The sequence below is a fragment of the Rhinolophus sinicus genome, chromosome 1 (assembly GCF_057876585.1).
Source record: "Rhinolophus sinicus isolate RSI-liver-muscle chromosome 1, RSI-T2T, whole genome shotgun sequence".
NCBI classification, from domain to species: Eukaryota; Metazoa; Chordata; class Mammalia; order Chiroptera; family Rhinolophidae; genus Rhinolophus; species Rhinolophus sinicus.
Window position 1 is genome coordinate 55,223,610 of NC_142501.1, and position 22,625 is coordinate 55,246,234.

The 22,625-nt window shown below is 56.0% G+C and overlaps 1 protein-coding gene across 4 annotated transcripts; it reads right to left on the bottom strand.

The window, feature by feature from the left end:
* Positions 1 to 853: 853 nt before the first annotated feature.
* RARG (retinoic acid receptor gamma) lies at positions 854 to 21,435 on the bottom strand. 4 transcript variants are annotated; one of them, XM_019724483.3, is made up of 10 exons: positions 21,116 to 21,435; positions 20,308 to 20,375; positions 16,632 to 16,972; positions 5,637 to 5,785; positions 5,270 to 5,411; positions 4,449 to 4,609; positions 4,087 to 4,263; positions 3,501 to 3,705; positions 2,887 to 3,045; positions 854 to 2,143 (listed from the first exon to the last, which is right to left on the bottom strand). In XM_019724483.3, the coding sequence occupies exons 3-10, from the start codon at positions 16,813 to 16,815 to the stop codon at positions 1,944 to 1,946; spliced, it is 1,377 nt and encodes a 458-aa protein (XP_019580042.1). In that variant the 5' UTR covers positions 16,816 to 16,972; positions 20,308 to 20,375; positions 21,116 to 21,435; the 3' UTR covers positions 854 to 1,943. The 4 variants fall into 4 exon arrangements, with proteins under 4 accessions (XP_019580042.1, XP_019580043.1, XP_074181736.1 ...); XM_019724484.3 differs by having other exon boundaries at positions 1,808 to 2,143; positions 20,308 to 20,372; positions 21,116 to 21,193; XM_074325635.2 differs by lacking the exons at positions 16,632 to 16,972; positions 20,308 to 20,375; positions 21,116 to 21,435 and adding an exon at positions 9,969 to 10,166 and having other exon boundaries at positions 1,808 to 2,143.
* Positions 21,436 to 22,625: the final 1,190 nt, after the last annotated feature.

Here is a 22,625-nt window from a genome sequence, read left to right on the forward strand (position 1 = left end):
CTATGGCAATGACCCCTCCTACCACAGAGTCCCTGTGGTTTCCTTTAGAGCTTCTTTCACTTTCTTCTTCTGCTTTTCCCCACTCTTGTCTCCTCCCCTACTCCCACATCCTCAGCCTCTCTCTCCCATATGCATAGGTCATCGGTGAAGAAAGCCAGGAACAAGGTAGGCTAGGCACTGTCCCAGGGAAGGTGGACCAGCGTGGGGGTGGGGTGGGGGGGTGATATTGAAGGGGCGTCACAGAGGACAAGGGGAAGATGAGTATAGGGCACAATGGGACATGTAGGGGCAAGGAGAGAGATTCGAACAGAAGGGAACAGTGGAGTCATGGAGTGAAGAGAGCAGGGTCAGAAGAAACAGAGTGACACATCGATGAGAGTGGGAAAGCTCATGGAGTGAGGTGTTGTTATAAAACAGAAATACTGTAATTTAGATACAGGCTGTGGGTCTTTTCTTCTGGGCCAGAGACCTCATGAGAACCGAATGAAACTTCAATGAACCCTCTCCCTAGAGATGCGCATATACAAAATTGGGGTGGGAGGGGGGTAGGGACAGCTTAAAGACCTCTGAGGTCCATTCCTGCCTTCCCAGACATAGAAGTCCATAGGGTTGATAGAAGAATGCACTAGTAGCTGTGGGAGGCCCAGACACTCAGGGTGGGCCCTGTGGTCTCCCTTTCCCCCCACCCTACCAACCCCTCATCCAGACACATTACATTCTATTTCCTTGGTTCCCCTGAGAAAGCTGCAAAATCCAGTAGATTAGGAGCTCCCCTCCTCACCCAGGCGCTGTCCAGGTCAGCTGGTCCTTTCCCCCAATGCAGTCTCCTCCTCCTCAAAGGAGCCACATCCCATGAGTTTCCATCACTTTATTTTGCAAAAATAGAAAACTCAGCAATATGCGATACAGCGGGGTGGAGGGGAGATGTAAACAGAGGGGAGGGACAGCACCCTGACCCCCCAGAGAAAAAGGGGAGCCAGTGGGAATCTTATTTGGCAACTAAATACAAACTGGGGATTGAAGGAAGAAGGGAGGGGTCACAGGGGCCCTGGGCTCCCCCTCCCAAGACCCCTACAGGAAGGGGTCAATTCCAGGGTGTAAACAAAAGCTAATAAATAAATAGAGGCTTCCTCTGGGTCAGGGCAGGATCAGCTAAGCAGCACCCACCCCCCTCTCCCTGGGCCAAGCTGCTCTGAGGGCCAGGGGGGAAGGCACTAGGGGGAGAGGGGTCCCCTGGCCCCTCTGTAGTGTAGGAGGGTCCCTGCCCCGGTGGCTGAGATGGGGGGCAGAGGGAGCCCAAGGCACATGACAGGGCTGGGGCTTATAACGGAGGGCACAAGGTAAACTTTGGGCCCAAGCAAAGAGGTGCAGAATGGACCTGCGTCTGTCCCTTTCACCCTCTGGCCCCCCACAGAAATGCAGGGCACAGCCTGCCCCCCACCCCCAGTCTGGAACAAGGATGGGGCACAGAGGGCAGCGTGCACCCGGCAGGTGCATTACGCAGCATGAGGCACCAAGGGCAACGGCAAGAGGGTGGGCTCAGCCCGCCCCCTATGCCCCCCTTTTGGTCTCTAGTGTTCCTGTTTGCTCCCAGAGGCCTAAGCACCTGGCAGAGGAAGAGGCTGTGGAATGGCAGGGTCTTCCTCCTGCCTGGGGGAGCCTGGACCCTGGTGTCTGAGGGCCAGTGCTGAGATTTTAGAGTCTAAACCCAGGCTCACCCCTCTGCCCTCTCTAGTGGGAGCAGGGCAGGCCCCCAAGACTGGAGAGGGAGTCGGTTAGAGCAGGAAGGGGATGAACACAGAGGCACCCCTGGAAACTTTGGCAAAAACAAGGAGCTCGCTGGAAGGAGTGGGGAGAGGGCAGAGCAGGTCCTCCCCCAGTCACTGGTGGTGTCTGGGCGATGGTCAGTCTGCTGCCTGGAACCCCAACCCCACATCGGGAAGTCAGGGGCCCTGGTCAGGCTGGGGGCTTCGGCCTCCTTTACTCTGACCCCCAGGAACTTCATCCTCGCTCGGGGCCTTAGGGTGGGGACCAGTCTGCGAGGAGTCGTCCTCAAACATTTCAGGATTCTCCAGCATCTCTCGGATCAGGGGAGGCATTGGGCCTGGAATCTCCATCTTCAGGGTAATGGCCCTCTCTGCTCCTGCAACAGAGGGGCAGAGTTTCAGGGCAACAGAGGCACATGTCCCTTGAGGCCACCTACCTAACTTCTCTCAACTGCCCTGCTACTCCCCTCTGGGGGCTCCCAGCCCAGGCCTGCCACCTCTCTGCCCCAGGTCACCCTCTCCCTAATTTAGGGTTGCTGGGGTCCACTCCTCTGCCTAGAGCCTCTACCTGTCTTCTCTGCCAAGCTGCTGCAATTCGTCCCATTCTTTCAGGCTATCTTCTCAAAGATCACACCATTCCCCAGGCACCCCACCCTCTAATGCCCACAGCTTGTCAGTTGTCCCTAAGCCTGTTCTGAATAACACTTGTAATACCACCTACTATTTATCAAACACTATCTGCCAGGCATCCTTCTAAACCAGCACTGTCCTGTAGAATTTTTCTGCAACGATGGAAATATCTGCTCTACCCAATATAGTAGGCGTAGCCACACGTAGCTACTGAAACTGAGGAACTGAAATTTTAATTCAGCGCAGTTCTAAGCTCATTGTGTGTTAACTCATTTAGTCCTCTCAATAATTTATGAGGTAAGTAGAAGTCTAGTTCAGTTTACAAACAGAACAAGGCACAAAAAATAAAGGAATTTGCCCAAAGTCTCCCCACTAGCATGTGACAGAGCTAGATTCCAGCGTAGACTGCCTGGTTCTCACCCATTCTGTTCTTGTCTCTACCTGTCCAGCACCTCTGGGCAGAGAGAGGGGAGGCTCACTCGTGACTAACCCTTAGTGCTGATGCCCCGGAGGTCAGTGATCTTCATGAGCATCCTGGGAAACATGTAGGGCTGGCTGGGCCGCCGCCGCCGAGCATATAGCCTCAGGGCTTCCAGCAGTGGCTCTTGCAGCTTGTCCACTTTTTCCGGTTCCTCCAGGTCCATGCGGTCTGTGTGGACAGCACAGTGGAGTGAGAAAGGAAGAGGTGGGGCAGCCAGTGACAAGTGGCTCATCCCCAACTGGCCCTGCTGTAGGGGCCTCTAGACCCCAAACTTTGTCCCATCAGCCCCTTGCCTATTGTCCCTGAGCCCCACCCAGGCTGTCTCCCCTGGTCCAAGCCCTGTACCTTCTCCCCTTCAGTAAGAGATTTGTTCTGGTAAATCACTCCTGCCCAGACACCTATCTCAGCAGCAGTATCTGGGGTCTCCTCGGCCCCCCGGCTCTACCCCTTTTTGTCCTATGTTCCAGGCTGCAGGGAGCCTGCATTGGATCTAAGAAGTCTGTGGATGAGGCCAGACAGAACAATCCCAAGGGGACGGACTAAGGTCTCCAGCCTGGTCAGAGGTCAGGTGTGAGGTGTGGTGGGAAAGGGACCCAAGGAGACACCAGGGGGCGCCGTCGCACCTCCGCAGATGAGGCAGATGGCACTGAGCAGCCCGGTCTCTGTGTCATCCATCTCCAGTGGCAGGAGCTGCCCAGCAAAGGCGAAGACAAGGTCTGTGAGGGGCCCGAAGCCAGCGTTGTGCATCTGTGTCCGGTTCAGGGTCAGCCCGTCGGAGAAGGTCATGGTGTCCTGCTCCGGGGTATACCTTGTGCAGATCCGCAGCATCTGGGGGTGCGGGGGTAGGGTTAGTGCTGTCTCTAGAGAGGGGCAAATATGGGGTGAGGATAAAGAGGGAATGAGGTGCACATGACAGTGAAGAGGTTAGGTCCAAAAGGAGGGCCACATGACGCACACGGGTAGGAAGGCGAGAGGAGGGGCATCTGAAGCTTGGGGAAGGAAGAGAAGTCCGAAGGAGGCAGGGTGTCAGAAGGATAGGATCAGGTTTTAGGGGCAGGGGTTAAGACAAAAAGGGCTTGAGTTTAGAGGCGATCTGGGGAGTCCTAGATTGGAGGGGGAAGGAGAGAGAATGAAATCTTTGTGTGTACCAACTCCTTGGTCCCATAGGAGGGTCAGGCTGTGGCAGAAGAGAGAGGGTTATGAACTTACCAGGATGTCCAGACAGGCAGCCTTGAGCAGAGTGATCTGGTCAGCGATGCTGAGCCCTGTAAAGCCGGGCAGCCGCTTGGCAAACTCCACAATCTTGATGATGCACTTGGTGGCCAGCTCACTGAACTTGTCCCACAGCCCCAGATCCAGCTGCACGCGGTGGTCTGCACTGGAGTTCTGCAGGGAGGGCAGGTGAGCATGCAAGCTAAGGCCTGTCCTGCAAGCTGTCTTCTTTCTGCCGACACCCCAAAAGCACTCCCCTCGGCATTCTGATGCCCTCCTTATCCTCAGCACCAGACCAGGGGCTCCAACACAACCCCGACCCATTCCCCAAAGTAAACAGTCCCCTGCCCACTCCTCACCGTGGTGTATTTGCCCAGCTGGCAGAGTGAAGGGAAGGTCTCCTGATGGGCTTTGCTGACCTTGGTGATGAGTTCTTCTAACTGGGGGCTCAGCTCATAGTTGTCAAGCGACCCTTCTTCTTTCACCTCTTTCTTCTTCTTGTTCCGGTCATTCCGCACAGCTTGGGGGTGGAGGTGCAAGGAGTAAGTCAGGACCCTCAGAAACTCCCTCTGGATATCTCCTCTTGCCCTAATTTAATGCTCAGTCCTTATCATGAACATCTATTCACCCTGAGACCCTAGTCAGTGCCTCAGTTTCCCTATCTCCTACATTAGCTCCCATCTCCAAGCTGGCTCTCCCTAACCCCACCCAGGGCCTACAGCCCCTTCTCCCTCCCCAGGCCATTCGGCTCCATCCTGCCCTTCCTGTCACCCTGGAGGAGCTGGGGGGGAGGGGGGGCAGGATATGCAGGCAGCAGGATATCCACTTATAGCCTTGGCAGCACAATGGTGCAGGGCGGGGGCACCCCAGATCCACCACAGGCTCAGGCCTGGGAACAGGGGAGGGAAGGGACTGCAAGCCCTCCTCTCACTTCTCCAAGAAATGGGAACGTGAGAATGGTAACCCCCATTCACTCATTCAGAGGAAGGGTTAATTAAGCCCTGAGATGGGAGAATGGCGGGGGTTTCCTAGGTGAATGTCACTAATCAAATAGGACTGGCCAGGGAGGAAGCAAGCTAGATCTCAGAGGTCAGGGAAGTAGGGGTAGCCTATGGGAAGAGGGTGGCAACCACAGGCTAGGACAGGAGAGCTCCTGCCCAGGCCAGGGCTAGAGGCCTACCTTCCTTGGACATGCCCACTTCGAAGCACTTCTGTAGCCGGCAGTACTGGCAGCGGTTCCGGGTCACCTTGTTGATGATACAGTTTTTGTCCCGATGACATGTGTACACCATGTTCTTCTGGATGCTGCGTCGGAAGAAGCCCTGGAGTTGGGGATGGGGGGAGTGGAGTGTCAGTGAAGCAGGATGCTGGGAACATCGGGCCTTGCAGGTTGCCCAGGCCTGACCCAATCTATTAACCAGCTATGTGCAAAGCAGGCCCCTCCCCCCTCAGAGGGATACCCACTCACACACAGCGTCTCACCCCTGGTCTCTGATCTCACCAGGTAACTCCAGGTGCCCAACGCATCCACCCCACCACATACACACCTTGCAGCCTTCACAAGAGCTGACCCCATAGTGGTAGCCAGAGGACTTGTCATTGCACACGAAGCACGGCTTGTAGACCCGAGGAGGTGGTGGGGGCGAGGGCGAGCTGGGCACCATCTCCTCCGAGCTAGTGCTCTGTGTCTCCACCGCTGGGGGGCAAGCAGTGTGATATGAGAGTTGGGGGAGAAGGACCCTTGAGATCTCCAGGCAACCTCATCATACACACACACCCATTCCCACTTCTTCCTCCTGCTCAGTAATGACAACACGGTCACCACCACAATGATTTAAAGTCCCCAAAACCACAGACAGCCCCATAGTAAACATTTCCCAGAAACCCCCAAACAACCACGATTACTGCACCTCCTAGTCTGGCCATCTCCCCAACAATAACGCCAGCCCAAAGCTTACATGACACTGTTCAATTCTCCATCTGGAAGTTAACTTCTCTGGGCCTCAGTTTCCCCAGTTATAAAGTAGGTAGGTGAAGGGGTTATGGCCCATGGCTCTGAACTCTTTAATCACACCCTATCACACTGATTGATCCTTGTCAGATAATCTGCCTCCTACTATCCTCCTCCACATGAGGCAATAGATCTGGGGGTGATAGGCATTTACAGGCCACCTGTAGCTGGCACCTTGCTAAATGACCTGCTGGGATACCCAGTAGGTAGAACAGGACCTCATTTTCTCTCCAGCAGTACAGGGTAGATAATCCTCTCTTTTCCCTCTCGTACTGCCTACCAAATAACCGCCAACGTCCTTTTCCCCAGAAACCATTGAGACAGTGGAGCAAATGGGACACAGGTATCAAGAAAGTAGGTTAGAGGCTATGTAACAGCCTTATTTTACATCTGAAGGAACTGAGGTCAAGAGAGGGAAGTAAGCAGCCCAATGCCACACTGCCAGTTGACAGTGGAGCCAAGGCTCTCAAATCTTCTGACTAGATCTGAGTGGCCTGAGAGGCACAGAGGTTGGGAAAGAGGAGGCTGAGGTATTTGCTTAGATTCTCAGGTCTAGATGCTGTTGGGGGTATAGCAAACCGAGAAGTCAGGTGACACTGGGTAAACAGGGCTGTTGGGGGAGGGGAGCTGTTGCTGGACCTTCTCTGGGCCTGTCTTCACTCCTAAGCTTCCCCACAAATACCCACTTGCAGCTCCAAAGGGGTCTCAGCCCACGTCACACAGAGTATGTGAGGAGGACACCCTTTGTTCAGCAAGCTGCTAAGTAAACGTTTTTTTGGGTGTGTGGTTGATCTTCAGAGGCTGGAAAAATCTGTAAATGATTCAACCTGTAGGACCTGTTCCCCCAAGCTGGAGGGCCCGAGCCATGCAAAACCCTCAGACCCTCCCTAAGGAGTGTCCCACTCACCCACCTCAGGAACATCTTCTTCTTTTTAACCGCTGCAGCCCACCTGGTCAGAAGTCGCCCCATGCCCCAGAAGGGCAGAAGGCAGGCCCAGGAAGCCTGTCCCAGCTAGCTCCACCCACCCCACAGGAGGGAAGCCCTCCCGCCCCCCAAACACAGGCAGACACTCAATTAACATAAGAATCCTGTTGGAGGGAGAGTCCCCAAAGGAAAAAGGAGAAAGAGGAGTGGAGAAAAGTAGGGTGCCTGGAATCAATTCTGATTGAGGGCAGGAGACTCCTGGAGGGGCTGGGACTGAGACACGGGCCGCGTTGGAATGCCTTTCTAGACCCTTCCTGGTATCCTCTGAGGGTACATGTGCTACCCTAAGACACTGCGCTGGGTGGTGCTGACTGCTGACACCCTCCCTGCCCGCAGAGCGCTGCTTCATTTCCTCTCTTTCGAAAGGGCCTGGGTGTGGTCAGACTGGCATGGGGCAGTGCCAGCCAACTATAAGACTGGGGACTGCAGGGAAACAGGCCCAGGGGCAGCTTTTCCCTTCTAAGTGGCACTGTCACCCCTTCTCGGCACCCTCTTGCACACCCCCACCCCCTGAACCCTAAGGTGCAGCCCAGTGGGCAAAGGGAGCAAGAAGGTGAATTGGGTGAACTCAGCTCAGATCCCCTTCTCAGACAGAGCCCCCACCTTCATGATGCAGCTCCCGGGCTAGGCTGGGGCCCCTGCTGGGGAGGGGGTGGGCTCAGGGTTTTTCTCCTTTTAAAGCCCAAATTGCTGAAATTGAGGAAATTCCTGGCCAGGCTAAGCGGAGCTTCAAACAAACTCTTTATAACCGGCTGTAAACGCTCCCAGCTGCGAGGTCCAGGGTTGAGAAGCCCAGACTCCCAATCTGCCACACACCTCCTCGGAGACACACACTCTCACATGTCAACAGGGCACCAAAGTAGACATATCACCAACGGGCTCCTACACCACAACCAGACAGAGGCACAGAACACACAGGCAGTATCGGGGCACTGACTCCAACCACCCTGTGGAGGAGGATGCACAAGTCATAAAACAGACACAAATAGTGCTCCACTTCGCATTTGCAAGCCAGCCGCTCTGCTACCAGACAAACACCCTGGCCTGCCAACGCAGCACCAGGACACAGAGAAGCGCCAAACATGCACACACACACACACACACACACACACACACCACAGGGCCCTCGCCTCAAAGGACCTCTTGCCTTCCCTGATTTAGACACCCAGAACTAGAGGACTCTCACTGAAAGTGTGTGGAGCAGGCATGATGCCCACCAACGTCCTAGAGGCCAAAATTATTGGTCCAAATTGAAATGCAAAAACATACTGCGAGCCAAACACAAGGGATTTTCATGGGCCTGAGAAAAACCGGGGTCCCTGCCCAACCCCCACAAAAACCCGTCCTGGGAGATTCACTCCACCTCGACACCCCTCCCAACATGCCCCAAATCTACATCCTATTGGGCAAGGAGAGGAAGGTTAAGAATTCACAAGAATTTGGTGCAAAGCAATAGTTCCATGCTTTCTCTGCCCTTTAAATGCCACACTTTTCATTCTTGTGTCCCCCCCCCCCCCACGTCAAAGTATGGTCTCCTGTTTGCCACCTCCCTCTTCTAGTCTCCCGGTTGTTAAATCTAAGCAATTCTGCCCTGGAACCAATAGACAAAAAAAAAGAAGAAAGAAAAAAAGTCGAACTCGTAAACAGCGCTGCGGAGTGCCAAGGAGCGAGGCGCGTTGGCGGGGGCTCGATGACCCCGCGGGCGCACTCCCCTGGTGCCTGCCGCCCGGCCCTTCCCAGCGTACCCCCATACCCCTAGTCCCCCAGCGTCCGCACCCGTCTATGAGCGCGGTCCCAGTCCCCGGTAAATTTGGGGGTGGGGGTTCCAGGCTCCCCTCCCGCCTCCTCCCCACACCCCACCCCCGCCAGGCACTTGGGCCGAGGCTTCAAAGCCGCCTCTCATCTGGACTTCATTTTTACTGCCTCTCAGTCCCCAGCTTTTTATTACAGCTCTGGAAAGGGGTTCCAGGGCCCCAGACCTGGCATCTCCCATTTCACAGAGAGGGGAAGATGGGTATTTGGGGACCTAGTAGCCGTACTCTCCCCGCCGTTGCTACCTCCAGGCCAACCCCAACCATACACAGACTTTGCTTTAAACTTTTCGCTTCCTACTGAAGTTGTGTTGGAGCCATAGGAAAAAGTCATCTCTCTGAACACAACCCTATTCACATTTCCAAACATTTCTTTTAAAAATGGGGGAGGGGGCGCCAGAGCCCAGCCTTCGCCTGGTTGTGTGCACCACCCCTTCCACCCTGCACGGAGAACACACAGGATGCACGCTGAAACACAGCACTTTCCAAATCCGCCCCCGCAGCCACGCAGGGGCACACGCCCTCCCGGCTTCACGCCACAAACATCCCCACACAGGGCCATGCCGACCTGCCAACGTTGTCGGAGGGCGCCACGGAGTGGAGAGACCCCTTCACCCACACCCACACCACCTAGATAAGATGCTGCACACTCCTGGAATTCACACGCAAATAATATTTTTTACACTCCTAACTTCCCACATGTACTTTACAAACGCCACCCACGGTCCTGGGTTCCATATCCTTCCAGGGCCACAGACCTGCGGGCACAAACTACCAACACACCTCGGTCTCTACCTATCCCCAGGAATTCTGGAGTAGCATCAACCACAGATCCTAGCTAAACACCCACCATAAAAACCACACACACACTCCAAACACTACTGCACACACCCAAAGGAGTCAGTGAGGTCCCCACGTTTAAAGGGCTAGTACCTCTCTTTCCTACACACTCGCCCCTCGCATAGAAAGTCAGAATTTCTACTTGCACCCCAGTTCCACGTTTTACACATGGAAAGAGTAAGCCACTGCCTCTCCTGCACCCCACACCCCATCCCCGGACTCGTATACCTACATTGCAGACTGGCGGGTTGCGGCCAGGCAAAAGACTCAAGTCCGGCGAAACAGGAGCTGCCGGTGGCTCTGCGCAGCAAGCCGGCCCCGGGCCCGACCGCGCCGTACAGCCGTCGCGGACCCGGGGCGAACGTCTCCATGCAGTCGTACATCGCGACCCGGCTTGGAGCGAAGCTGGGTGCTAGGAACACCAAGGACCCGCGGCCGATTCCCCCTCCTCCCCCAGCGGCGCCCCGCTCCTGGAGGGGGGGAGGGGGAGGGCTAGCATAGGGCGCCGGGCTGCATGGAGGGTATGGGGTGGGCGGGGAAGAGGGGGATCCCCAGCAGGGGAAAGGGACTGGGCGGGGCGCAAAGCTGGGGCAGCAGCTTCTGCAGAGGTCCGGCTCACTCTGGGCGCCTCCGCAGCTAGCACTGGGGAGACCTTTTGTAAAAGCAAGGCCCGGAGGGGTGGGGGGTGGGGCTTGGAGAGTGAAGGGGGCCGGGCACCAAGATGAGCAGAGCTGGGAGTGGAGCGCATACACATACACATATACACATTCGTCCCGCGGCGCGCTTGCTTGCTTAGACACACATCCGTGCATGCATTTATCTTGGCTGGCACCACGATTTGCAAATACGCAATAGTGTACATGCACATCTGCACGCACATAAGATCATAGATGCAAACACGTTTGTGCAAGCACACCTGGCTTGCAAGAATGCTTGCAAGCATTCTCCACACCAGGAGGCTTTTTGCACGCATTTACACTTAGTCGCGCCTGGGATGGGAGAAAGAGTGGAGGAACCAAGCACACGCATTGCCTTTCGAGTTTTTCCCCTCCCCCAACACTCCCTTTTTCACGCAAGTCAATACAGGCAGGGGTGTCAAGGATGACTGGGGAACGAAGAACAGGAGGTTCCCGGCGCGCGGCAGTTCTCCAGAGCCAGGGAACCTCAACTACCTCCACCCTCTGGTTCCCAGGCCTGGCTCCTCCCTCTCCCTCCTCGCGCGCGCGCCCTTCAGAGCTCAACAGTACATTCCTGCGGCTCAGCGCGCGCACCCTCCTCCTTCCTTCCCGTCCTCCCCGCCCCCGGTCGAAGGGCCAGAGCGCGCTCCCGCCATGAACTCTCCGGGAACCCCCCTCGGGGCTGGTGGCCGGGCGCGCTTACCTCCTCCTGACCCGGCCCCGCCCCACTCCGCCCAGGCAGTCGCCAGCGCCGTCGCTGAGTCCCCCCGCCCCCTCCAGAGCTGCCTGCAGTCTACCCCTCCTAGCCTGTGCTGTCCTCCCTCCACCGCGTCCCGGGCCGCCTCCCTCCAAGTACCCCAAGCCCCATCCCGCGACAGACACTCCCTAAGCGCCTCCACTGCCTCTCTCAATGCCCCTTCTCTCGACCCTAATTTCACTTTTAGAGCACAAACCACAACCCCAAACTGTTCCTCCAGCGCCAGCTGCGCCTCAGACGAAACTGCCCTGCTGAGTGCCAACTCCCCTCCCCCAGAGCTTCTGGCATGCTAATTGCCCCAAAGTGCCAGTGCCCCTCTCGGCAATAACTGCGAGTCTGGTCATTAACTGTTCTCATAGCCATTAAATATCCCCACCATTGGCAATAACCGCCCCCTCTCTTCTCAGTGCCACACTTAGTGCCCTTCAGATCTCCAAGAGCCGCCTCCCTGTTCCCTCGGTTGCCCCTACCGGGCACTGAGCGCCCTCGCCCGGCAAAGAAGGGAGTGAGGGGGCGGGGACTTGGCCACGTCAAGAGTTTGCCCTCGTCGGGCCGGGCCGAATGGGGACCCTGGCTCCGGGACAGCGCCAGCGGCGGCGACTCCCGGAAACCGCCCCCTCCTCCGCGCCCCGCCCGCCTCCCGCCCAGCCGCCCGGCGGGCCGGCCCAGCCGGCTCTGTCAGCGCCGCTCTCACGGGGAGCGCCGGGGAAGCGGGAGCGGCGCCCGGCCCAGCCCCTTCCCCGCCTGGCGGCCGTGGCCCGGCCAGGGCGGGACGCGCTTTTCTAAGAATCTGTTGTACCGGTTGGGGGGCGCACTGGGGTGCTGCAGGAGTGGGGCGCCAGTTTGGAAGAATAAAGAGCTGGAAGGGGTGCCAGAATAGGCGAGGGAAAGGATGGATGGCAGGCTCGGAGGAGGGGCCCGCGTGGCTGCCGGGGACCGAGGGGGGGGGCAGGACTGGGAAGGAGGGCCTGGCTTGCTGATGCGAAGGGCGCGGGGTGGCAAGGCTGACTGGGGGTCTTGAAACAGGGATAAAGAGGGAATGCAGTGCTCTTTCCAACCCAGCGAGAACTCACTTCTCCTGCCCCCAACCCCGATACCCCACTTCTAATCCAGCCATCCCCCTACCGAAATAGAAAAAAGGGTGATAGATTTCTGAATCAGAATCTGACCAGCAGCAAAAAAAATCAAGTAAGTGCAAAATGGGGAGTACCCCAAAAACAAGAGGAAAAGAGCCCTGTTTAGTCAACTCCAGGCTGTCAGTCCCCACCCACTCACCCACCCTTCCCCCTCTGAAATCTGAAAGGTCCCAATTAAGTCAGGCCTGCCTGGTTGGTAATTAGAACCAGAAATGGCCAGGCCACAGAGAGGGGGGTTGAGAGTTGGGCACAAGAGGAGTGGGGGGAGGGCTCCAGGAAGTCATGAGTCCTCAATAGCCCCCCTTTCTCTTCACCAGATGCACCCCACTCCTCATAACCCCATTTGTGTGTGCTTCCCAGGCACTGCAGGCAGAGGGGGCCTTATAAGGGACCAGGTATGGGGGTATCAGGCCCACCTTTCCCATCAACCCCAACCCCCCCATTCTAGACAGTCTTTGTACAACCTTGAGGAGAAGGTAACAGAATGGGGGAATCTAGTGCCCCCTCTTTTCCCCAAAGTCTCCCCAGCCCTTATTGCAGCAATTAGACCCATTAGCCTTCTAGCATTTCATGGGAAACAGATGTTCTCCACCAGCCTGGTGGGAGTATGAGGGGGGGCTGCTGCCTGACTCACCCCCTTCCCTATGATCCCCACCACCACTGCGCACCCCTCCCAACAACAGCCCCACAAAGGCATGGCCCCAGAGGCAAAGAGAAATACACACCTCCCCCACTAACTCGGCCATTAGCACTGGAGTCTTGCATGGTCACCCCTCAGAGCCTTTACCACCCTGGCAAGCTTGAGTTTGGCCAATGAGGGGCTGTGGAGGGAGGGACAGCTAACTCCTAAGCACCCCTCTTTCACCCCCCTTCCTGCCACCTTCTGGATGGGGCTTGAGGATAACTGGCTCTAAATTCCTCATGCTAAATTCGCCTTTTCTTCCAAAACCTTCCCTCAAAAAAAACTGAAGAGGGGGCATTTCAAAGCAAAGAAGGCCCGGCCCAAGGGTAAGTCCTACCAGGAGTCCCACCTGAAGGGCAATGGGAGGGATCTCTGGAGGAGGAGGCAGCAAAAGAATGGGGGGAATAGAGAGGTGTGAATGAGGGATGAGGCCCAAGGCAGGGAAGTGAGGAGCATGGCAGGATGGGGGCTGGGACTGGGTAGGGGGCCAGGAGAGGGGGGTGCAGCCTGGGCCCCAGTGGCGGCGGCTTGCCCGGCTCCCCCCGCCAGAGAGGTTTCCTGTTGCAATCAAAGCCCCGTTTGTGTCGGCCTGGAGCTGGAGCCCGAGCCTGAGCAGGAGAGACTGGGAGGGGAGGGGAAAGAGGCAGTCGGCTGGGGTTTTTTTCCTGGAGGAGGCCGCGCTGCAGCCTGCTCGCCACCCTTACCAGCCTGCTTGTTCTCCTTGCCTCTCCCAGCATCTGGGTTCTCTCTGTGTCTGTGCCTTTCCGACTGTATAGCTCTCTCTCATCTTGTCTAGGTCTCTGAGTCTCTCTTTTTCAGTTTATTTCAAGTAGAACTCTATTACTTCCTGTGCCAGCCTGCCCTCAGTTTCTCCATGTGATTTAGTGTGGTACAGTCTGGGATCCTTGCCCCAGGGACACTGTCACCAAGTTCAGAGGACAAAAAGGGCTAGGTCCTGAGGACCACAGAGATCACCTCAAGAGGGGAAGGAGGGCAAAGCTTCCCTTCCCTCCCATCACACTCTGTTCCCTGCAGTCTTGATAAAGCAAACATATAACACACCAGTAGGGACACAGACACCAGGGTTTCATGCACATGTGTGAGCATGCACACCCCCCTCTGCTGTCCCATGCACACAGGCCTGTGCTTGCCTCGGCAGCACATGTTCCCCTTCCCTCTCCCCTCCACCGCACAATTCTGAGATGCCTGTCTCACCCTTTCACGCCCCTGGAGAATCCCAAGCGATAAAACAAGACTTCCCTTACCAACAGGATATCTGCAAGGTGCTAGGGACCCAGCATAGGATCCAGGAGCCAGCCCCAGGGAGAAGTTCCAGACTCCCTCATAGACTCCCCTCCCTCCCACAGACAACAGACAGAGATAGAAAGACTTAAGGTGAATGTGGCTTTGGCATCGGACTCTGGCCTCCAATCCCTCTCCATTAGATGGCCCCAGCCAAAAAGAGACAGTGGGTCAGAGAACTAAGAAACCACCCTCTTTCACCCTTCAGCGGACCTCCCACTGTCAGAGGTCTCCCGGACTCCAGGATCCCTTCTCCTCCCCTCTGCCTCCCCCCCATGTATTAGGTTGGTGCAAAAGTAATTGCAGTTTAAAAGGTTAAAAATCATTGCAAAAACCGCAGTTACTTTTGCACCAACCAAATACCTTAGGCGCAGCATGCCCCACTCCCATTCACGTTGTCTAGACCCAAGCCTTCCCCTCCTCCCCACCCCACCACTGCCTCCCTGCCCAGGCCTGTGCCCCCCACCAGCCACACCCTCCCTAGCTACCTGCCCTGGTTCTGGCTCCTCCTTTGGATTTCTCCTTTCAGCCCCCCTCCTTCAGGACAGCCTTTGGGGATAAAGCCCAGTTTGACTCTTTCCCCTACCTTGACCTCACTTTGAACCCTGACCTTGATCTCAATGTGTCTGGGGGCACAGGGGCACAAAGAGAACTTCACTGATGACTCTCTGGCTATGACTCTCAGAATTCTCCCCACTACCAATCTCTTTCTTCTCTCCCTCCTTACTCCTGCTCTTTTAGTTGCCTCTCCCAGAACCAGGGAAAATCAGGTCCCAAGGTATTGAGCTGTATGGTCCTCTGTAAGAAGTACATTCATGTGGGGAAGGTGGTTCCTTCCCACCTCCCCAGGCCCCAGGACAGATTCATGGGGTGTAAATGAGGTAGGGGAAGCCCAGCTGAGGTTTCCAAGAAGCGGGGCTTTGTGCTCTCCTGTTCACCTGCACACCACCCAAATAAGCCCTGTTGGACTACAGACTTGCCACAGGCAGGGCTCACCAAACACCAGACACACCGTCAGCAGCCCTATTAAATCCCGCCTCACTTCTCACACTGACTCTTTGTTGCACACACTGGAATTCTGTACCGAGCATAGTCTCAGGGACAGGCTGTGCACACACAACTGCATATGGTCTACACGCGCGTGCGCACGGACACGCGCCTTCGCCAGATGAGCACACTCTTTCCAGTAGAGCTGCCAGCCCCATCTAGTCACCCTTTTACACACACACACACACACACACACACACACACACACACACCTTCCAAGTACCCCCTCCCAAATGCAAGCCCCTTCTCTCCCACCTCTCTCTCTCTCTCCAAGCTTGTGGAGCTGTAAAGGATGTGTCTTTATTTTTTTGTCTTTTCCTCTTGTGTCTGTTTCAGTCTCTCTGGAACTGCCCCTCTGTCTCTTCTTTCATCATCTCCCCTTCTTTCCAGGTGATGCTTTCTCTATACCAGCTCACATACTGACACTTTATCCCACAAAGCCCAGCATCTCAGCCCTCCAGCTCATGGGCACCCACGCCTCTAATGACCTGGTCAGGAACAACAACTACCAAGTGAGAGGAGAGGGGATCCAGAAGAAAGAAGACAGGCCGAAGGCTTGCATGGTGTCAGCATACAAAGGCTTAACCCAAACAGGGCAAGCCTGAGGGACAAGTAGGGATCTGCACAGCACGTGGGCACTATGCCAGCCCCTAGAAGGAGGGGAGGAGTCCAGAACCCACACAGCTAGAATAGAGGATGCTTCTGGAACACCCCCTCCAGTTCCCTGGATTACCTTGGGTGAAAGAGGCACCTTCTTTGCAGCACTTTCTACCCTTTCCAGAACAACAGGAGAGTTTCCTGACCCCACACATATTTGGGCACCAGATTCCATTCCTCTTTTTGCAGCCTCCCCTAATTCAGAACAATTTCACCTCTTGATCACAGCGTCAGCTGATTGGCCTCCCAGGCTCCTCCACTTCCGGTCCTGGCTCCCTGCACCCCCCACTACATGCCAGCAGCAGCCTCAGACTTTAGCAGAACCCCCCTTTGCTGCCTTTACAAAGGTGTTCTCCCCTGCTAATTAACTTATTCAGGAGACAATGTTAGATCCCCAAAGTTTAGGCATGCTATTATATTTTCCCATCCTATTTGGGCAGGAGAATTCTCATTTGCAAACACTTCCATTTGCTCCATATCCAAATCCCTTCTTAGCCACCCTTGTCAGCTACTCTATTAGCTCCAACCTCCGCCCTGCCTGCCTTCCTAACTAGGGTGCCAATTTTCTATATCGCCCACCCTCCAAATGTCCCCCTGTTTCCACTTGCCCTCATCCCCCAAGATCCATGAGACTCACACAGAGAGGCCATCTCCTTGGGGAGGTCAGGCTGGCCCAGGCCTCGGAAGCTAGGGCTCAGCATCTCAAAAGGTGGAGACCCCCTGAGTGCCCCTGGGAAGGCGAAGGGGAAGCCAGCCCCTGGGTAGCCAGATCCAGGCCCCAGGGCACCAGCCGCAAAGAGTCGCTCCTTATTGGTGGCCATGGCAGCTGCGGTGTGGGAGGCTGAATCCCCTGGGGTCTGGGTCTGCAGTGGGCTGGTGAGGTCTTCAGCTACAGCCCCTGCCCATGCCCACTGATGCCCCGGCCTGGGAGGCTCCGTGCCCGCCCTTTCTGGCCGGCCCGCTGTATCTCCAAGAGTCCTAGGAAGAAAGAGAAGAAAAGGAGGGATGAGAGAATGATTACTGACGTTCCAAGCCCATGGCCCTCTCTCAGTTGAAATCTCTTGCCTCTGCTGCTAGGGTTTGTACTGTCCTGGCTCAGGCCCCACAGGGGAAGAGGTAGGGCAGATGCTTGGGTAGCCTCAGAGAAACTCCCCAGGCAAGTGTAAACTGAGCTTCCAAGGTGAATGAAGTTTTTAGGAGTCCTGGTAGAGAGGACTCCTAAGCTGACAAGTGACCATTAAGCACCACAACTGGGCTAGACACTTAATTTAACCCTCACATCAATCCCGTGAAGTAGGAATTATGATTCCCGTTTCACAGATGAGAAAGCTGAGGTTAAGTGACTGGCTTAAGGTCAGCTTGAGCCAAGACTCAAACTACCATTCTGGAGAAAGCAAAGCATGTCTCTGTTGTAACTTTGGGGTCCTATACCTCTTTGGAGAGTATAGTGCAATGGTTAAGAACACGGACTTTGCAGTCAGACTACTTGAAATTGGTCCCCACCACTTGCTAGCTGCAGGACCTTGGGCATGTTACTTAATCACTCTGTGCCTCAGTTTCCTCATTTGTCAATTGGGAATAATAACAGGGCCCACTTCCTAAGGTTGTTGTGAAGGTTAAACAATTTAACATATGTAAAGTGTTTAGAATAATGTAGGGCACATACTAAATGTTATATTTCATGTTATTTCTCTTTGTAGCTTCTCTTCCTCCACACCTGTCTTTTAATTAGCATTTCCTTCTCTTTCTATCTTCCTTAATACTCCCTCTTCCAGTTTCTCCTCCCAATTCTTTCTCGTCTCTAGTTATCCCTCACTCCCTAACCATTCTTGCACTCTCTCCTTCAAAGCCATAGATGTTGATGGGAGCCCCACTGTGAACTAGGTACATGCCAGAGATCTGCTCTCCTTGTCCTCGGCTGACTTTGCTTCTCCATCTCTTTTTCTCTCTCTTCTCTGAGCCCTCTGCTTCAAAGAAGCCCTCCTCACATCCTCTCCTCCCTCAAATGTAGCCTGCTCCCTGCGATTTTTAACCTGAGTCCAGAGGAGTGGGAGAAAAAAAAACCGAGAGAGACAGGAAATGGGAATCCTAGGGCTAGGCAGGTGGTTTCTCTCCAGATGCTCTGACAAGGGAAAGGTTGGTTTTCCTAGGAGTCCCAGAACCACCGACCTCTCTAGGGAGTTAGGGGCTGGAGAAGGAGAGCCACACCAGCCTGGGTACCTCCTCTACCAGCCAGAACCATACTGGACTGAAGCGAAAAAGGGTGGAGAAGGATCAAAAGAGAGTGAAATACATAGAGACCACAGGGCAGGCAGGCCCAGAGGTCTGAGGGATATTTTCGCATCTCTTTCCTTCTAGGGTCAATATGTTTCAGTCTCTGTACCTCTGATTTCTTTCTTTTCCTTCCTTCCTTCCTTCCTTCCTTCCTTCCTTCCTTCCTTCCTTCCTTCCTTCCTTCCCTCCTTCCTTCCTCTCTCTATCTCTCTCTCTCTCTCTCTCTCTCTCTCTCTCCTATTTCTCATCTCCCTTGGCCTTCAAGTTCCTGAAGGTAAACTGTCATGGAGGTTACAGGAACTCAGACCCCCAATACCACCACCCTTCACTCAGTCTTAATGCATGAAGCAGCCCCTGCCCCTCACTAGGTAGCACCCATATCCTTAGCAGCCTCAGACTTTTCAGTCCAGTGTCTCCCCAGGCCCTAAAAGTCTGAGCTCCAAGCCCCCAGGGTCCCTCTCATCTTCCTTTCCCTATTTCCTGAAGCCCTCATCCCTGGTTAAGCCCAGGTGGAGCCAGGAGTCCGGGGCCCCTAAGGCCCCTGGGCCATAGCTCAACAGGCTGGGCCACATTCCAGGTGGATTAACCTCTCCAATGCCAAGGGTGAGAAGCGACTAGAGCCCCCCCACCCCATCTTCCCCAGACTGACTTAGACCGGGGACCCACTCAAGGCTCCAGGCCTCATAGATAGATGGGAAACAGAGACCTGAAGAGGAGGCAGGAGGACTTGGTGGGGGAGGGTGTCACACAGAGAGAGACCTCAGCCTCCTGGTCCTTAGCGAGGAATGAAGCTGTAAGGAGTGAAGGACAGCACAGCTCTTCCTGGCCTGCCTTCTAGTTTGCCTCAGAGAAAAGACTTGAGAGTTGAGTGAAGACAAGAAGGGGACAGAGATTCATCCCCTTTCTGAGCCTTGGTTTCTCTGCCTTGGCTGGGAAGGGAAGGGGAGTTTAAGTCCTGGATGGAGGAGGGGACCAAGGAATGGAAAACAGTGGTATAGAGAGTAAAAGGAAATCCTAAACTAGGGACCCAGAGGCCTTAGTTCTTTTGGGGACCTGTGGAAGGGGGAGAACACTTCTCTCCTCTCAAGATGCTACCTCAGACTGAGGGGGGGCTCACTAGGGGAAAGGGGTCCATACAAAGCTGCTTCTCTTAGAGCTGAGGTGGAGTTGAAGGGAGGGCATGGATGAAGGGGGCTGCCGGATGGAGGTGGGGGGGGGCGTCTCCCTACTGCCCTACCAGCTCCAGAGCCTGGAACAAAGCTGCTCTTGTCGGCGCTCTCCACCCACTGCCCCCCTCCCCTCTATATAAACACGACCACCTTTTTCCATGACCCCATCCCCAGCCTGGGCGGAGAACCCAGGCATCCTCTGCTCTAGCCTGGGCCCCCAGCCTACTCCCCAGGAGGCAGCAGTGGGCCGGGTTTCCCTGGCTTTGTGCCACCCTTGGGGGAGTCCAGACCCTTGAGTCTCCACCTCTCATCCCCAGGTGCCCTCCCTCCACCTCACTGGCCCCAGGGAGGGGCAGTTCCCCTGAGGCAGGCAGGCAGGCAATGCCAGTGGAATGTGTGTGGGCATCGGAGGGCACGGGCAGGGTGGGGCAGAGGGGGGAACTGGAGGTGCCAGTTAGGTGGCTTTCTGAGCCAGGGGTGGGGGTGTGCCCGGTGGGGGTGTGTGCCCTGTGCTGCCTAGCAGGCTCTAAGCCACAGTGTGTGTGTCACAGAGTGTGCATGCGTGTGTGTGTGTGTGTGTGTGTGTGTGTGTGTGTGTCTTTGGGATACCCATGCTCCAGGCACACTACCCCAGTCCCCTGCCCCTATCTTCTCTCTTCTTGCCATAAGAATATGGGACACACCGCCTATGGTCCTCAACCCCCACTCAGCATCGGGGGAGTGACGGTAAGGGCCGGAGCCTCAGACTTGATGACTTGGATTGCAACTGCCTGGACCTGGGACCTAAAGGGGCACAGTCATCTCAGCTTCTTGCCCTGCAGACCCCTCCTCAGGCTCCCCGTCCCTCCCCCCAACCATGCACATTCTTACCCTTTGGCCACCTGCAGAGATGCCCTCCTACATATTGGGTCAGGTTGAGGGGACTCGGCTGTTAACTGCTAAAGAGAGAGGCAGCGTCAATGGAGCTCCAGATTAGAACTCCTGGGTCCCTGGCTCAGTCTTCCTGCTCTTCCTTTGTTCCTTTTGGGCTCCCTCCAAGAATACACCCAAGGAACCCCCCACCTTAGCTGGAGGGAGCCAAGACTTAAACCCGCAGCTGGGGATATGAGAGAGGGAATCCTGAACTGTGGTTCAAGGACACTTCAGAGACTCCTATCCCATCCACTTGTCTCTCCAAACTCCTGGACCTAGAGGGTCAGGATCAGTGTGGTGGGGACCCTTTCCTTACCAGGCTGATGTCCAAGCTGTGCCCTTCCATTGGGGAAGGAGCAGCTTGGACCAGCTCGGACCAAAACTCTACCCCTCAGACGCCCCAAGGGAAACCAGTGGTCTTTCCCCACAGGAAAGAATCCTGTCTTCCCTCACACTCCAAGCACAAAAGTAGGCTAGAAGACCCCTGGCTGAAGACTCTTTCCTAAACGCTGTCTCCTGCTACTCACCGAAATGAGGGGGCGATAAAGCCCAGCCCAGGCCCAGCTTGTCTCAAATCTTCCCCAATCCTTTCCCACATCAGGGCTGATCCCCAAGTTGGGGCAGGAAGCCCCCCTCAAACCGTTCTGACAACCTGACCAACCTGGAAGGGACAGAGCTGGCGTCTTCCTCGGCCCCCCCACCCCAGCCCACCTCACTGAAGGACCCAGGCATGGGGCGGGGGAGACTGCCTCCCAGTCTGACTCACCTGGTGGAGAAGGGAGGAGGAAGGGAGGCCGCGGAGCCCCGAGGTCCCGACGTCCGGCGGTCGCGAGGTTGGAGCGTCGCAGTGTCAGAGGCTCGCCGTAATGGGGGGCTCTTGGAGGGGGGTGCACGGGCTCTAGGCTGGGACTGTCCCGGGGCCTCTCGGAGCCCGCCCGCCCACGTGACCGCCCCAAAATATCCGACACATTTTCTCCCAAACCGCACACTGACTCTGCAGGCGGGGACACGGAAAATATTTTCTTTCTTTTTCTCCCTCCCCACCCCCCCACCTCCCTCCCAGCCCGGCTCCCTCCTCCCCCTCCCGCCCTCGCTCCTCCCTCCCCAGCCGTCTGCCCCTGCCCGGCTCCCTCCTCGGTGCCCTGGGGCTGGGGGGCGGGGGGGCGGGGGTGGGAGGGGGACTGGGCGGAGCGGCCCAGGACGCTTGGGTCTCTGCCCCTCCCATTTGCTGGGTTTCCGTGGCTCCATCCCCCGGAGGCCAGGCAAAGCTGGCAGAAGCGGTCAGTGTCCCAGGCCCATGATGCCACCCTTTCTCTACGGCACTTTCCCCCATCTGCCATCTGGGGGGACTGGTTGAGTTCTCTGGCCAGGCTGTGGTTCTGGGAGGCCAGTCTCTGGTACCTCCCCAGGATAGGCAACAGGAGCTCTATCCCGGTGCTCTCTCAGTGTTGGAGTGATGGGGCAGGGGTATGCCAGAGCAGATGCCACAGTCTTTGCCCTTTGCGTAGCCTTTGCCTGCAGGTCAAAGCAGTCTCTACTTCCCCTTGCCTACTCCAGACAGTCCTTTGGTCGCAGGAGCAAACTGGTTCAACTAGTGGGCATTGTGGGGGGTTGCTGAGACCGGGGCTCAAACATCTCTTCCCTTTCACCCTGCCTTGAGTAAGCTCCAGGAGTTAGGGCACCTGGGTTCCTGGCTGCCAATGTTATCCTCACCTTTAGGCTTGGATCTGGAGGAGGAAAAGCTGGGGAGGAGGGCGAGAGGAACTGTGCTGGGAGTGGGAGGAGCCTCGGGCTGGGTGTGAGGGAGAAAGCCTAAGCGGAGGGTGTGTGTCTGTGCCTTAACCAGCGCCTGCCTGCCTGGAAGATGCGCCACGAATGTGGTTGACTCGTGTGTGTGTTTGCGCGCGCGCGCACACACATACTTGCTTAGCCAGAGTCAGTGTCAGCGTCTGACAGGGACATTCTCTGACTTCATCCTGACCACCATATACTCTCTCAGTCCGAGAGTGGAAAGCCAGGGTATCAGTCTCCATTCTACTGAAGACAGAGCAAGAGAAAAGAAAGGGTCTGAACACCAAGCTCTGTGCATGGACCCCAGGCACTCCCACAGGGATTAGAAGTGGAAGTGAGAAAGTGGAGAAGGAGAACAGTAGCAGGGGCTGGCTACGCTGGAGAGACGCACCCAAAAGACCTTTCCGGCAACAATCCCTGAGTGGCCAGCAATAGGGACAGGGACTCCTGGTCACGTCACATTTTCCAAACTGGAATTACTTGGC